This window comes from Monopterus albus, unplaced genomic scaffold (genome assembly GCF_001952655.1).
Source record: "Monopterus albus unplaced genomic scaffold, M_albus_1.0 scaffold24.1, whole genome shotgun sequence".
NCBI classification, from domain to species: Eukaryota; Metazoa; Chordata; class Actinopteri; order Synbranchiformes; family Synbranchidae; genus Monopterus; species Monopterus albus.
Window position 1 is genome coordinate 564,550 of NW_018127904.1, and position 13,959 is coordinate 578,508.

The window sequence follows — 13,959 nt, forward strand, 5'->3', positions numbered from 1 at the left end:
TTGTAGTATTAAATAGCACAACTGGAATCCTTAATAGCAGGGTGTGTGCAACCCAGGGCTGTTCAGTGACTCTGAGATCAGTGTTGAATCATGAAGGAATTCAGGAAGCTAAATCAGGTTATTGTCTAACAGCAGTAAATTGGCTGTTCTGGCTTGTGTTCATTACAGTTGGATTTGAACTTTAATGAACTATGGAGTCACTAACTGCCATCGACTGTGTGAAATACAGAAAAAAACAACAGCTACCAGAAATAAAGCCACCATGACTCGATCACCCAATGGTGGCTAGTTGAAAGTGGTGATGCATCCTTCATATTTATACAGTCAGTGATAACTGCATTTTTCTTAATTTTGACAAGGCAGTATTCTGGTGAGACACTGCTATATCAACAGCATCTCCACAGACCACATGTTGCACCTCACACTCTGTTTCTTCCGTGTTTCATACTTTTCGTCTTTGTTTCCATTTCTCCTTCATGTACCATACAAGCTGTTTGACACCTTATGTCAAATCTAATGCGAAAATATATTTGATAATTTCCTAATCTGTTCATATATGGATTATAATGTTTATCCATGTGTTTCTTTGCAAGTGTTGTACATATATTCCACACTGATGGTTCCCAGTGGGCTCTTGTTATCCAACAGCTCCCAACCAAGCTTTAAAAGGTTTCAGACATGAATGGTGTCAAATGTCAGACTGTAGAGTGAGAGGCTGGTGTTGCTGACAGCAGGATGAAGTACCAGAGAATTTATCCACCATGTGAATGTGACTTTACAATAAGCCCGTCAAGGAACTTTGACTAGTCTTTCTGTCTCCTACAAAACACTAATACATACTGTACATATTGTATCTGCAACAGAAAAATTATTTTGTTTAAACCTCTCAAAATCGAACATACAGCAAGTGAAGCTACATGCTTCAAATATTTTTGAGGCATTAAAAAACATTTCAGTTCAGGAACAAAAGTAAATAATTGTGTGCTGTTATGGTAACAAGAATCGGTCAGTCTACCCATACAGCGCTGAACAAGAACCCTTGGCCTCATTTCACTGTCTGGGGATCTGTGGCAGTTCTTGACATGCCTCTGTGTACCCATTTAACTTTTTTAAATTAAATTTTTTCAGGTTTGAGGAGAATGCCTTAGTTTAATTTTTGCATTGTGGAAGGTAAATGCCATTACAAAGTGTGAGCCTTTCACTCCCACTCTATGGCAGAAGCTTGTTTGGGCTTAATGGACTGTTTGACAAAGGTCTCTTTATCTGTTTTTTTTATCTGCCCAGGCACCATTTCGCTCATTATTATTTCAAAGGGAGGTAGTAGGAAGTAGTCAGATAGGAGTTTCCCTTGTCTTTAGCTTATGGCTTTTTAGTGAAGGTCTTGTTTTACTTGATAAAGTACATCCCTTTCTCTATATGCATACAGGGGATTCACTTAATCCAAGAAATTATTAATAAAGGTAAAACTTTATTATTTTAAGATGGTTTTATCAAACTTGGTGGGTGAAATGTATAGCGAAACAGCTTTGCAAGATGTATTTTGGTTTGGGGAAGGGAAAGTAGCACATGCTTATCCTTATCATTATAGTGTCCTTGAGGAAGACACTTAGGCCCAGTCCCATTTCCTTTTTTTTTAAACCCTGCCACTCATTTTTGAAGCTACTTCATTTTTAAGTTAACCCTCAAAACTGAGTTACAAGGAGTAGTGGTTGAAGTCTTCGCCTGTGAAATGGGACAACCCTTCAAGACCTCTGTGTGTCATCGATAGTTAATGATGACAGTTAAGTTAAACAGATGTGACCTTTTTGTCAGAAATTTAAAATTACTAATGCTGTCTTCAGCTGTGGTGATTTAGGATGTGTGGTCTGTAAGCATCAGTTTCAACTGCAAATAAAAATCAAAGGATAGGAATATGGGTTTGACACCAGGGAATGTTGGTGAATTTATTTGAGGTGTGTAGTATCGACTGGTAATATTTGTTGCACTTAGTCTCATACCACTCAGTTTTGAATCTGCCTCTGAAAACCCTCAGTTTGAAAGGCTATGTAGCCCTACTTCTTCACCCAACACCAGAAGAGAATCAAGACACCTCTACCACCATACATGAATTTGCAAAACGAAGGCGTGGGGCTAAATGATAGGGCAATGGGGAGCAATGGGATTGGGCCTTAATGTTCCAGCTGCTCCAATGGAGCTACTCAGTGGTCAACAGATAAGACAGAAGCTGCACTAGCGCCTACCAGGCATGATTGTGGAGCAGTGTTCATTTAGTGAAATGGACAAAGAACAGTGTCTTTGCAGTTGACCAGATTATTGTTACAGCATCTCATAGTCTAATCCTCTCTTCTCTTCCTCCTTCTTTACATTATTGAGCCAATTTTAATGTGATGCATGAAGAAAAATTAGTGTGCTTTCCAGTGTTTTTTAAGTATTTAAAGTAATGTACTTCTTCTCTTGTTTTTGACCATACAGCAACAAGAACAAGACCCCACAAACTTGTACATTTCCAACTTGCCTTTGTCAATGGATGAGCAGGAGCTGGAGAACATGTTAAAGCACTTTGGCCAGGTCATATCAACACGCATCTTGAGAGACTTCAATGGATCCAGTAGAGGAGTGGGCTTTGCCAGGTCAGACACCTGTCTGTCCATGACTCATGCAGCTGAAACTCTTTAGAGGTTCTTAATAGTGCTACACCGAGTCGCAAGAAAAAGTAATGGCACTATTTGCCAGTTTTCTGGTTCTCTGCATAAATTGGTCATGAAATGTGATCTGATCTTCACCAAAGTCACAAATATCAACAAACACAATATTTCTAAGATGATAAAACACAATAAGTCATGATCATTCATGGCTTTATTGAACACACCCATTGAACATACAAAGTAATGGTGGAAAAAATAATGGCAACTGTGTTTTATTAACTGGTTGAACCACCTTTGGCAGCAATAACCTCAAGCAAGCACTTCTTGTAGCTGTGGATTAGATCTGCACAATATCCAGGAGGAACTTTGGGCCATTCTTCCTCATAGAGCTGCTTCAGCTCAGCGATATTCTTGGGCAGCAATAGACTGATAAGTTTTTTTTTTCTTTCTTGCAACATAAAGCACATAGAGCACATGAGAACAAAAAAAAACTAATAAGGCTAACTAACAGTGGTGCAGTGGGTAGAGCAGTTGTCTCCCAGCTGGAAGGTTGAAGGTTCGAATCTTGGTGCCTACAGTCCACATGTCGAAGTGTCCTCGGGCAAGACACTGAACCCCCAAGTTTCCCGTGATGGCAGCACGTATGCACACAGCGGCCCTTGGCTCCAAACAAAATTTTGTTGTATCTGTTACAATAAAATAAAGCTTCTTCTAATTTTCAACACCCTCACCACTGTATTACACTGAATGCTATTTTCATGTTGGTACTCTGTTCTCTTTTTACGCCATACATAGTCCTGTGTGTTCTTCCCAGACAATTCTACCTTTGTTTCATCTGTACACAGGACATTTTCCCAGTAGTGTTGTGGAGTGTCAAGGTGGTCTTTGTCAAACTTCAGGCCTGCTGCAATGTTGTTTTTGTAGAGCAGTGGTTTTCTCCATGGTGTCCTGCCATGGATACCATGTCTGTTTTAGTATTTTGCATACGGTTATTCATGAACATGATGTTAACCAATTCCAATGAATCCTTCAAGTCTTCAGCTGTTACTCTAGGGCTCTTTTTTTTTTTACCTCACTGAGTATTCTGTGTTATGCCTTTGGAGTGGTCTTGGCTGGACACCCACTTCGATGGAGAGTAGCCACAGTACCAGATTGTGTCCATTTATAGACAGTATGTCTAACTGTGGACTGATGAATATCTAAAGTCTTTGAGATGACTCTGTAACCCTTTCCAGCTACATGCAAATCAACAACTCTTGATCGTAGGTCTTCTGAGATCTTTTTGCGAGGCATGGCTCACAATAGCTGATGCTGCTTATGAATAGCATACTGACACTGTTTGATGGTAGTTCTAAACCCCACCTCAGTTCTCGTTTCATTGATTGGACTTCAGGTTTGCTGACACCTGACTCCAGTTGACGTTTAGTGACATCAGAAGCCTGGTGTTACCATTACTTTTTCTGCCATCACTTTGAATGTTTAATGGGTGTGCTCAATAAAGCGTGAAAGATCATGACTGTTTGTGTTCTATCAGCCTAGAAATATTGTTTGTTGATATTTGTGACTTTGATGAAGATCAGATCACATTTCATAACCAATTTATGCAAAAAGTTCCATTACTTTTTCTTTTAACATCAATCTAGATTATTTCATTAATATGACACATTGCTCTGACTAAACTAAATAAATGGCATCCAACTGAGATGACTGACAGCATCTTCTGGCCTCTAACTAACATTTTACATGGTTTGATCTATCAGATCAGAAGTTTGTTGGATTGGCTCATGGCCAAAATAGACCCAAATATACAGGAAGAGGGACTGGTTCAAGCAATAATGCCAGAGATGGGGGAAGGGAGACCAGTGTATTCTTGTCTTTACAACGTTAGGCACCATTAGGTGGTTTTAATATTGAGAGACAGAAGTACTAACAGTAATCTAGGACTGAGATTAAGACTACTATTCTAAACCAATTACCAATGATAAATTGACATTTAAAAATCATTGTTTAAAAATGATTAAAAACACATTGGGTTCTCATCATAAAATTTTCTATGCAGTTCAACGCAGAATGTATTTCATTTCAAAACACATAGCTATGTTGTTGATAACAAGACAGAAAGAGTAGTTCCTGTATAGACAAATGGAAATTCCTTTAAAAAATATTTTTACAATGAATGGGTGATTTAATTATATTGGTAGCTGGTATGGTGCCAGTTGTGTTTGTACAACATGACATTTACCTGACAGGCAAAGCAAAGGTCACGAATGATACAACAGAAACACCGTGTTGTATCAGAGCAGTGTTTGTGCAGATGTGAGGTCTAAATGATGAAGACTATACAATATTTTTCCACAACCAATATAAACTTGTACATTGGCCTAACCAATAAATATCTGCTATTCTGAGCCACCCCTTCCACCCACCTAGCAAAGAAGCAGCTTTTGGAAAGCACCTGCTTACTCTGCAGTTATCACTGATGTCTTGTTCTGTTTGTGTTTTCTAACTTCAGGATGGAATCAACTGAAAAATGTGACGCTGTCATTTCTCACTTCAATGGAAAGTTTATTAAAACACCTGCAGGTGTTCCTGGTAAGACATACTCTATTGTCTTTTATTTGCAGGCATACATTGCAAAGCTGTAATGTAAAATGATCTAGTTTATGTGCATGCCAGGAAAGAAAAGAACAGGATTTGTACCATAGTGACTCTAATATGCAAATTGTTAATTGGGTGGAGTTGTATAGATGGGCTGAAGTGGTTGGCAACTGATTCATGCTTCTAGCAGATGTCAGTGAGTCTGCTGGTACAGAACTCTTGCACTCAGAGCACAAACAAAGAAAAGCAGAGCGAGAGGGAGCTGCTCTGTGTGGCCTCCACTCCCTTTTTAAGCTTTTTAATTGAATTATTAGACTGAAATAGTCTCTGCTGGTTTTGCCTCCTTTAGGAAGAGGAGGGGTTTACAGCTCCACAGCTGCCAAATTAGATATCTGTGTGTTCCCAGGCTGGCTTGTAAATGTGCACTCCCAGGCTTCAGGGAGTGAATGACTGTATAGCAAGTAATGGCAGACAGCGCTGTTGTGTTTAATAGTTTGCTTAAGAAAACCCTTTTATTGTACTCTCTCACCAACTCTCTCTTTAGCGCCTTCTGAACCATTGCTGTGCAAGTTTGCTGATGGCGGGCAGAAAAAGAGACAAAGTCAGAATAAATTTTACCAGAACGGTCGGGGTTGGCCAAGAGACGGTGACTCCAGACGAGTAAGTGGTGCCCAGGATGATGTGAGATGAAGTGGCTGATGGGAATCAATTCATAATCAGATTGGGTTAATAAAGGATGAACTTCAGGTGTACCTAATGTGTTGTTTAGTAAAAACCAGAGTGTAACAAATATTTGAAGAAACTGTTTTAGTGACTTTATTGGTGTTGATTGTTGCTGAAGAGTCAAGGAATAAATTACATGTACAGTATCATATCAGTCACTCTAAAGTGCTTTTGATTTTTATTGAGTTGTAATCCTGATTACTCTGCTGTGTATTGTAGTCTTAGTTAAGCGTACACTCTGTCAAGTTTGAGCATATAGACTGCTGTGCAGTGGTATTGTGTTGGTGCAAGTGTTTGAGTTGCATTCACCAGTTTATTTGCCAAACCTATGCTGTCCTTATTCTCGAGGTTGGAATGACACTTGCATACGACCACAGTGCAGCTGCTATGCAGAATGGGTAAGCTACAACATCAGATTAGATTGCACTGTTGTGGCCAATATATTTCATTGTCATTGTATAAAAATACACTCAAATCTGTGTCCACAGATTTTTCCCACCAGCATACAGTATTTCAAACAGGATGATTGCCCAAACATCCATGTCTCCTTACATGTCTCCAGTTTCAACATACCAGGTTTGAAGCCTTCTCTCCAATGTATGAATATGTAGCTTTGATAAAAAGTAATATTTAACTGTTAACTAAGCATTTATGTTTATAAACCATGTGTCACCGGGATTCACGGACATGTCCTCTGGGGTTTTGGAACTGTAGACTAAATATGACAAAGGGTCCTGTAGCCTTTCATGCTTGATGCTGTGCCAGTGAGAGTAGAGTGTGATCTTTGGAAATAGCAGCCGCACACTGCCAGTGTGTTTACAGAGTCTGTCTGTGTGATGTTTCAGGTGCAGAACCCATCCTGGGTGCCTCATCAGCCCTACATCATGCAGCACCCGGTAAGAGCAAGATCATATCATCATCACTGTATTCCCCACAACGCTCCTGTTGCCTTTTCTGTTTTATTTCTGTTTCAGGAAAACATGTCTCGCTGTGGTTGTGACAGAATGGAAACATTTTTTTTAAACATTCACACACAATATGGAAGATTAGGAGTTATACATAAGGTGACACTGAACCTTGAGGAGTTACAGTACTAGTGTTTATATTGGAATGTAAAAGTGATATTGCTTAAATAAAGTGATTTATTTGATGACAGATGCAGAATATTTTATAACAGATGGGTCCGTTCTTGCATTGAAAATGAGCCAGCGTAGATGAGAAACACTGTTAGATGCACCAGGCCAGCCAAGATGCTTATAGGCAACTTGTTCAACTTGTGACTACTCAATTTGAGTTGTAGAAATTAGATAAGTATGAATTATTTGTTTAAATTTGTGCTTTTAAATTGTATATATTCGGCATAAGTTGTTGGTATTCTGTCATTTTTATAAAGTCATGTTTTTTGGGGAAGTATGTCAACCTTAAGGGATGATACTCCACCAGCTACATTCTGTACATTGTGTTCTGAGCTGCTTGCACATTTCTTCCAGGGTACAGTGTTATCGCCCTCTATGGACCCATCTATGTCACTGCAGCCTACTACCATGATGGCCCCCCTTACACAGCAGATGAGTCACCTATCTCTGGGTAGTGCAGGAACGGTGAGAGAATACTGCATTGGATCAGAAATGTGTTCACATTTTATGCCTATTTCAGAATAGGGTTTCATTAAACTGTCAGATTTATAGGATTTTTCTCTATAAGACTGTTTCTCTTTTCTTAATTGTATAGTTCATGGCTGCAAACACAGCTGTGCAAGGAGCGTATATCCCACAGTATACACACATGCAGACAGCAACTGTTCCTGTCGAGGTATGTTTAAACATCAGTGTTGCCCTGTGTGTATAAATCACATCAGATGTTGAAAACAACAGTGGCATAGAATGACGGTTATCTCACTCTCTTCCAGGAAAATGGTACACAGTCACAAGGAGACTCGTCCAGCAATCAGTCCTCATATTCCTACCAACAGCCAAAGTAGTGCTGAGGTAACATTTGGATAAGAGCTAAAACAATCATGTCCACAAATGCAAAGGACACTAAGGATCTTTTCACAGATTTGCACAGGTTCTGCAAATGTTTAAGTGAAAATATTTTTCAGAGAGAATATCTGAGTTTATTAAATGATTCAATTATATAAGGAAAATTTTAGAAAATAAACATATTTGCATGCAAGAAAATGTTTATTTTTTTACAAAGGAATGCAGTTGGATACAAGAATCATATGGCTAGTTGTTCAAAGCACAGGATGGCAAATATGTCTTTTGTTAATATTTTCTTTTTTTTCTCTGAGGTTTTTTTTAATCCAGATTTTTTTGAAAATTGTGTTTTTTTGCTTGCTGTATGAGTGTTACTTTAAGTGTTGTTTTCTTGTAAGGTGATTTTTCTTAGTACTTTAGATTGCTCTTGCTATCCAATTAAAATTTGCCTTAATAGTTTCGATACAGGAATTTTCAGACCACAACAGAGAGCGGCAAAAAATGTCAGCTAGGTAGAGCCTTTTAAAATAAATCTATTTGCTTTTTCCTGCCCAGAACTGATAGCAATACATAGTTAAAAAAGTCATATGGATGTCGTATTTATTTGTTAAGAAGGCCCTGACTTTTCAGTCTTGCCTTTTTACCTGATATTGTTAAGCTGCTGAAATTGAACCATGTGGGTCTGGGGAATGTGACCGGTCATGGGACTAATGTTTTTGGTTTGCTGGTCATGCTTACATCTTGTTGGGTGACGTTAGTTGTTGTTTTTATGGGGTGTAATTTTTTTTTATTTTGCATTTGCGACAAAAAAAACATCAAACCCTTGTAGTAGAATTAAGGCAAAGGTTCAGTGATTTTGGGGGTGAAATTTGATAAATACGTTGTTTTTATTGCACCTCACTCTTTCACTCTTTGATAGGTAACAGAAGAACTTGGCACTTTCAGTTGTAGTTTACTTCTCCAAAGATCCTGAGCTAGTACACTGAGCATCATTTGTGTTTTTATCCAGGGCCTAAGTGATACTGCAAACCAGGCTGCAGTTTGGACAGTGTGCCTTCTTTTTTTACATTTAGCTTCCATATAGTTACAGTACATATACACACAAGTATGAAGGAAGTGTCACAAATGAATTTCATAAATGTAGAAAATGCAACATTATAGTAAGAAAGGAAAATCAATCTGATATATCATAGAAAGTCTGTTTTTTTTTAAGCATGGTGGATTAAAGCAGGTCATTTGATCAAGGTGTCCCACAGTTAGCCTTTGATTCAACCTGGTGGTCATTCAGACCAATTATCTACCTCGGAGTTTTCGTTCTCCTCTGCATTAGGCCGGGTTAGCAGGTCCAGCCCGCCCTCCCTGACCAAATGACAAGCTCAGCTGGCCACATACAGCTGTTTCCTTTCAGGTTGTTTTGAATACTTTCTGATTTTCTTCAGACCTCTTTTTTTAACAATGTATTATTGTAATCACTGACAACATGTTTCTACTTGTGTCCATGCATTCGGTTTCATAGTTTCAAAAGAGGTGCAGCTTTGATGGCAACAGAATTCAAAGGCTGACCTAAGATCAGTAGGACAACAGTGCTAACAAAGCTTTGTGCTGTTCACTGGATCTGTGCTCCTTTAAGCAAACACGTTGTTGCTTTGTCTTGCATCTAGACAAACATGCAGCAGCGCTTCCTCTCTTAGTTAGATAAGCAAATGTAAAGGGCCGCTATACTTGAGATTTCTGTGTAATGCCTGAGACTGAGAAGTAATACTGTCTTGTGAGGTTTATGCTGCTAATGGTGTCTGAACCAAGTGCCATAGTAACCTGGGTTAAGAGTCGCAGAGGTGCATCAAAGAAAAAGCAACCATCATGTTGAGCAGTCATTAAGTTATATGAAAAAAGTCCTAATTTATGAAGATTTTTGTACAAACAGCCTGAGGAAAGAGATTTTCATAGAGCTATATGAAAGTTTTTTTGTTTTGTTTTGTTTTTTTAACTCGTGCCACACAACTGCCAGTGGTAACTTTTATTTACAGGAGTCTTTCCTCTGTATTTTTGTTTTGTAGTGTTTGTTAAAGCCAAAGACTTTTGTTTGTTATTAAAGGATTGTTGCTTGATTGTAGATTGATGTTTTTTTTTCTGTTCAATTCTTGGGCATTTTTTGAATAAATTTTTTTTTTCATTGTCACCTTTTAATTTGTCTCGAGTCTGATGTTTATTTGCAAGAAGACAAAAAAATGCTGAACATACCTGTACTGGCTTTTGGTTGGTGAACCTGCATTCCTTAATGATGAATTTATGTAAATACATCTTTTGTACAGCCTTTTCAAATAGATGAACAGTGGATATACAGCATAATTTGTCATTACTGGAGCTTGGCCGCAGCTTCAGAGGGCTGCAATCCAAGCTCTGTCTCTCACATTGTCTCTCACTCTCAATTTATGTTTAATAAGGAATCTGGCCTTGTCAGATTTTGGAAAATATGTGTGTGTTAATGAATTACTGTTCTTGAGATGGCTTGAATATTATGTTTTACCAAATTTATGAAAATATAGTTTAAGTGGTTTATTTTGATGTGGATCTTGATCTTGCCCATTGCAAGAGGAGCTATTCCTTTTAACATTGTGTTTTCTTTATGATTATTTTAAAACATTAAGTGGAATAAAGATACTTGAACACTTATCTGCTATATCAAGTGAGGCTCAGAAGTGCAAAAATTGAAGAAGAAAGGGAACAAAGTCCATCAAAGCAGCAGCTAACAATGGCTGCTTTGATGCTGGATGCATTCATGTGACAGTCACCATCTCCTGCTCATACAGTACATACTCCACATATATAGTATATATATATATATAGGCCATTTAACAAAATGTGTTCTTCCACTGTATTTCTCTGGGCATGATGCTGCAACTACAGATGGGTAACATGTTAATAAGGAATCAAAAGCGTTGGGCCACCAGAACAGCTTCAGTGCTCCTTGGACTTTACTCTCAAAGCCTCTGAACTTTACTAGAGGGATGAACACTGTTATTCCAAAAGAGCTCCCCTCATTTAGTGTTTTGATGGTGGTAGAGATGCTGTCTATCACACTGGTCCAAAATCTCCCATGGCTGCTCAACTGGGTTGAGATCTGGTGACTGCGAAGGCCACAGCATATGATTCACATCATTTTCATACTCATCAAAGCATTCATTGACCCCTCGTGTCCTATGGATGGGGACACTGTCATCTTGAAAGAGACCATATCAGGTTTTTCTTTTGATTTGTCACCCATCTGTAGTTTTAGTTGCATTGTTGAGATAAACTGCCAGCATTTATAGATTGCTGTACTTTCAACCCAGAGGATGAGGACCTGCATGACTAAATCAGCACTGTCACAGGGTATTGTTGACAATATGCATGGCCTGGACTAGGTGAGTTATGGATATCAGGAGGTATGGCGTAGGATAAGTGGATGGAGGCATCTGTGAGCATGCCTTGCCATGGCAGATGGATCTCTATGGTATCATGCAGGGTGTTGTGACACCCTACGGGAAACCATCAGTTCCAGGCGAGGAGCAAAACTCATGCTCCAGCTGTCTGTGTTTGTGCCACCTGCGCCTACAAGCAATGGAGTTGAAACCCCCTCTTTCTCCTGAACAACAACCATTTTGGCCCTGAGGCTCACTGTTTCCTCCCTCCATAACCTGCTCGCATAGGAAGCATCCTGCATTCACACTCTAATTTCTAGAGTCCTTAATAGGATTAAATCTATATTGATTGTTATTATTCAAGCAGCACTAGCATTATAGGTATCATACATTGTCATACAGATCACAATAATGGGAATGAGATTTCAAAATAAAGGTAGAAGATGGAACCTTTTTTTAATCTTTAGTTGTTCAGGGTAGATCCACTTTCATAGGAACCCCCAGTTCACAGTCCACACAGTTAGACATTCACACACAGCCCACAGTGAGGGCTCTTGCTCAAGGGCACCACAATGGCGTTTGTGAGGACGACAAAAGTGCTGCTAACTTAAACCTAACCCCCTAAATCTAGTAGCCTGTATCAGCACAATCCAATATAACCACAGCATCACAAAAATAAACCTATAAATAAATAAATGACAAATATGATAGCTGATAGAGTTTGCAGACATTACCTGTGTGAGTTTGTTAAATGCCCATTCTGAGTTGAACAACTTGAACTGTATCAAACAGTGGAAATGCAGAACCTTGACTGTCTGATGAACACTGTGCACACAGCACCATCTAGAGGTTCCTGTGCCCATTCTGCAAAACTGGGTCCCAGAGGACTGTAGTTTGTTCCCATTGTATGAACACACAGCTGAGGATGTGTTATGTGTCTGTGGCCACTGCTCTCCTGTATGCTGTGGCATGCTGGAGAAGCAGGCTGGGAGTGACGGACACCGACAGACTCAACAAACTGATCAGCAATGCCAGTGATGTTTTGGGTGGAGGAGCTGGACTCTCTAAGGACAGTGTCAAAGAGGAGGATGCTGTCCAAAATATGTTCCACCTTAGATAACGCCTCCCACCCACTCCATAACATTCAGTAACAGACTCAAACAACCACAATGCACCACAGCGTGCCACAGGAGACCATTTCTACCTGTGGCCATCAAACTATATAACTCCTCCCTCTGAGTGTTAGACCCTTAGAGAATCAAACTGGTTTCTCCATATAGGTTTTGTCAAATTTATCAAATTTATTTGTCAATATTTTTTGTTAATTCATTTGCAATAATTGGTACATGTGCAATAATTTGTATCATTGTAGTGTGGCATTGTTTTCTTGCTGCTACTTATTCTGAACAGGGGTTTTTAACTATTACCTTTATTAAGTATATTTACTTGTACTTTTAACTGAAGGCTTTGGATATTGTTACTAATTTGACTGTCGTGTTATTTTAGACTGTCCCTGTGGGATATTAATAAAGTATTCTGATTGATTGTTGGAATTAAAATCACAGATAACAATGGTCAGATAGGCTTTTGGGGGGTTAGGTTACTTATGTCCAAGCAATTTAACAAGTAAAAACCTGTAAGACGCACACTGGTGTACTGTGTTTACTGGTCATGTGCGAGCCGTGTGCGTGTGCGCGTGTGTCTGTGGGAGGGATTTCACTTTGCTGATAGTTGAGTCCAACGGTCAGAAAACTAGTGTAGAGCTGCGTGTGTTTTTGGCAGGTTTATCATGGAGTCGCTAAAGAAAAGTCACCTTTTTCGTTGCTGTGTCTTTCTGTTTTGTGTGCACCTACGGCTGGTTGTGACGGGGGGTAAGGAGTTCAACTCTGTCTAAGTTAAATTAACATGGTGTTTTCAACTTGCATTGCTGTGTTTCACGTCCACTGCGTCGTAGGCCTGTTGTAACCTCTGCGCTGATCTTTGCACTTGTACCATTTTTGTTGCACGTAGTCGTGTCGGGTTGTCATTGTTAGCAGCTTTCCTGTATGTCCATTGTATTGTTATGTTTATGACAGCGTAACCTTTGTGCTAACGTTAGCATGTCTTTGTAACTCCTAGTTAAACGTTGTGTAACTTAGTACAGTAAAAGGCGTTTACTACGGCGTCGTCCTGGTCGTCGTCGTCGTTCTCTAATCATGGCTAATGAGCGACAAACACGTATAAAATCTCAGCTTTTGGGACGTAACCTAACATTAAATCTGATGTGGAGCAATCAGTATTGTTGTGTAACTTAGTGCAATAACTGGAAGTGTAGTTGTTGTTTTTTTTAAGGTGAGATCTCAGATAAAGTCTCTTCAGTAAGTTTTATCAGTCTACATTCAATAAGTTTGATCAGTCTACATTCAATAAGTTTGATCAGTCTACATTCAGTAAGTTTGATCAGTCTACATTCAGTAAGTTTGATCAGTCTACATTCAGTAAGTTTTATCAGTCTACATTCAGTAAGTTTGATCAGTCTAGTCTACATTCATTTGATCAGTCTACATTCAGTAAGTTTGATCAGTCTACATTCAATAAGTTTGATCAGTCTACATTCAGTATCAGTCTACATTC

General features: G+C 39.0%; 2 protein-coding genes across 2 annotated transcripts in view; both read left to right on the forward strand.

The window, feature by feature from the left end:
- The window catches only part of rbms1b (RNA binding motif, single stranded interacting protein 1b), a 17,007-nt gene extending 6,901 nt beyond the window's left edge, over positions 1–10,106 (forward strand). Inside the window, exons 5-13 of the mRNA XM_020594796.1 lie at positions 2,473–2,630; positions 5,158–5,237; positions 5,788–5,903; positions 6,315–6,364; positions 6,455–6,542; positions 6,812–6,862; positions 7,457–7,567; positions 7,698–7,778; positions 7,876–10,106. Coding sequence (XP_020450452.1) covers positions 2,473–2,630; positions 5,158–5,237; positions 5,788–5,903; positions 6,315–6,364; positions 6,455–6,542; positions 6,812–6,862; positions 7,457–7,567; positions 7,698–7,778; positions 7,876–7,947 — 807 coding nt within the window. The 3' untranslated portion in view covers positions 7,948–10,106. The remainder of the gene's footprint in view (positions 1–2,472; positions 2,631–5,157; positions 5,238–5,787; positions 5,904–6,314; positions 6,365–6,454; positions 6,543–6,811; positions 6,863–7,456; positions 7,568–7,697; positions 7,779–7,875) is intronic.
- A 2,919-nt stretch (positions 10,107–13,025) lies between these two features.
- cd302 (CD302 molecule) overlaps positions 13,026–13,959 on the forward strand; it is a 6,496-nt gene continuing 5,562 nt past the window's right edge. The window contains exon 1 of the mRNA XM_020594818.1: positions 13,026–13,217. Coding sequence (XP_020450474.1) covers positions 13,136–13,217 — 82 coding nt within the window. The 5' untranslated portion in view covers positions 13,026–13,135. The remainder of the gene's footprint in view (positions 13,218–13,959) is intronic.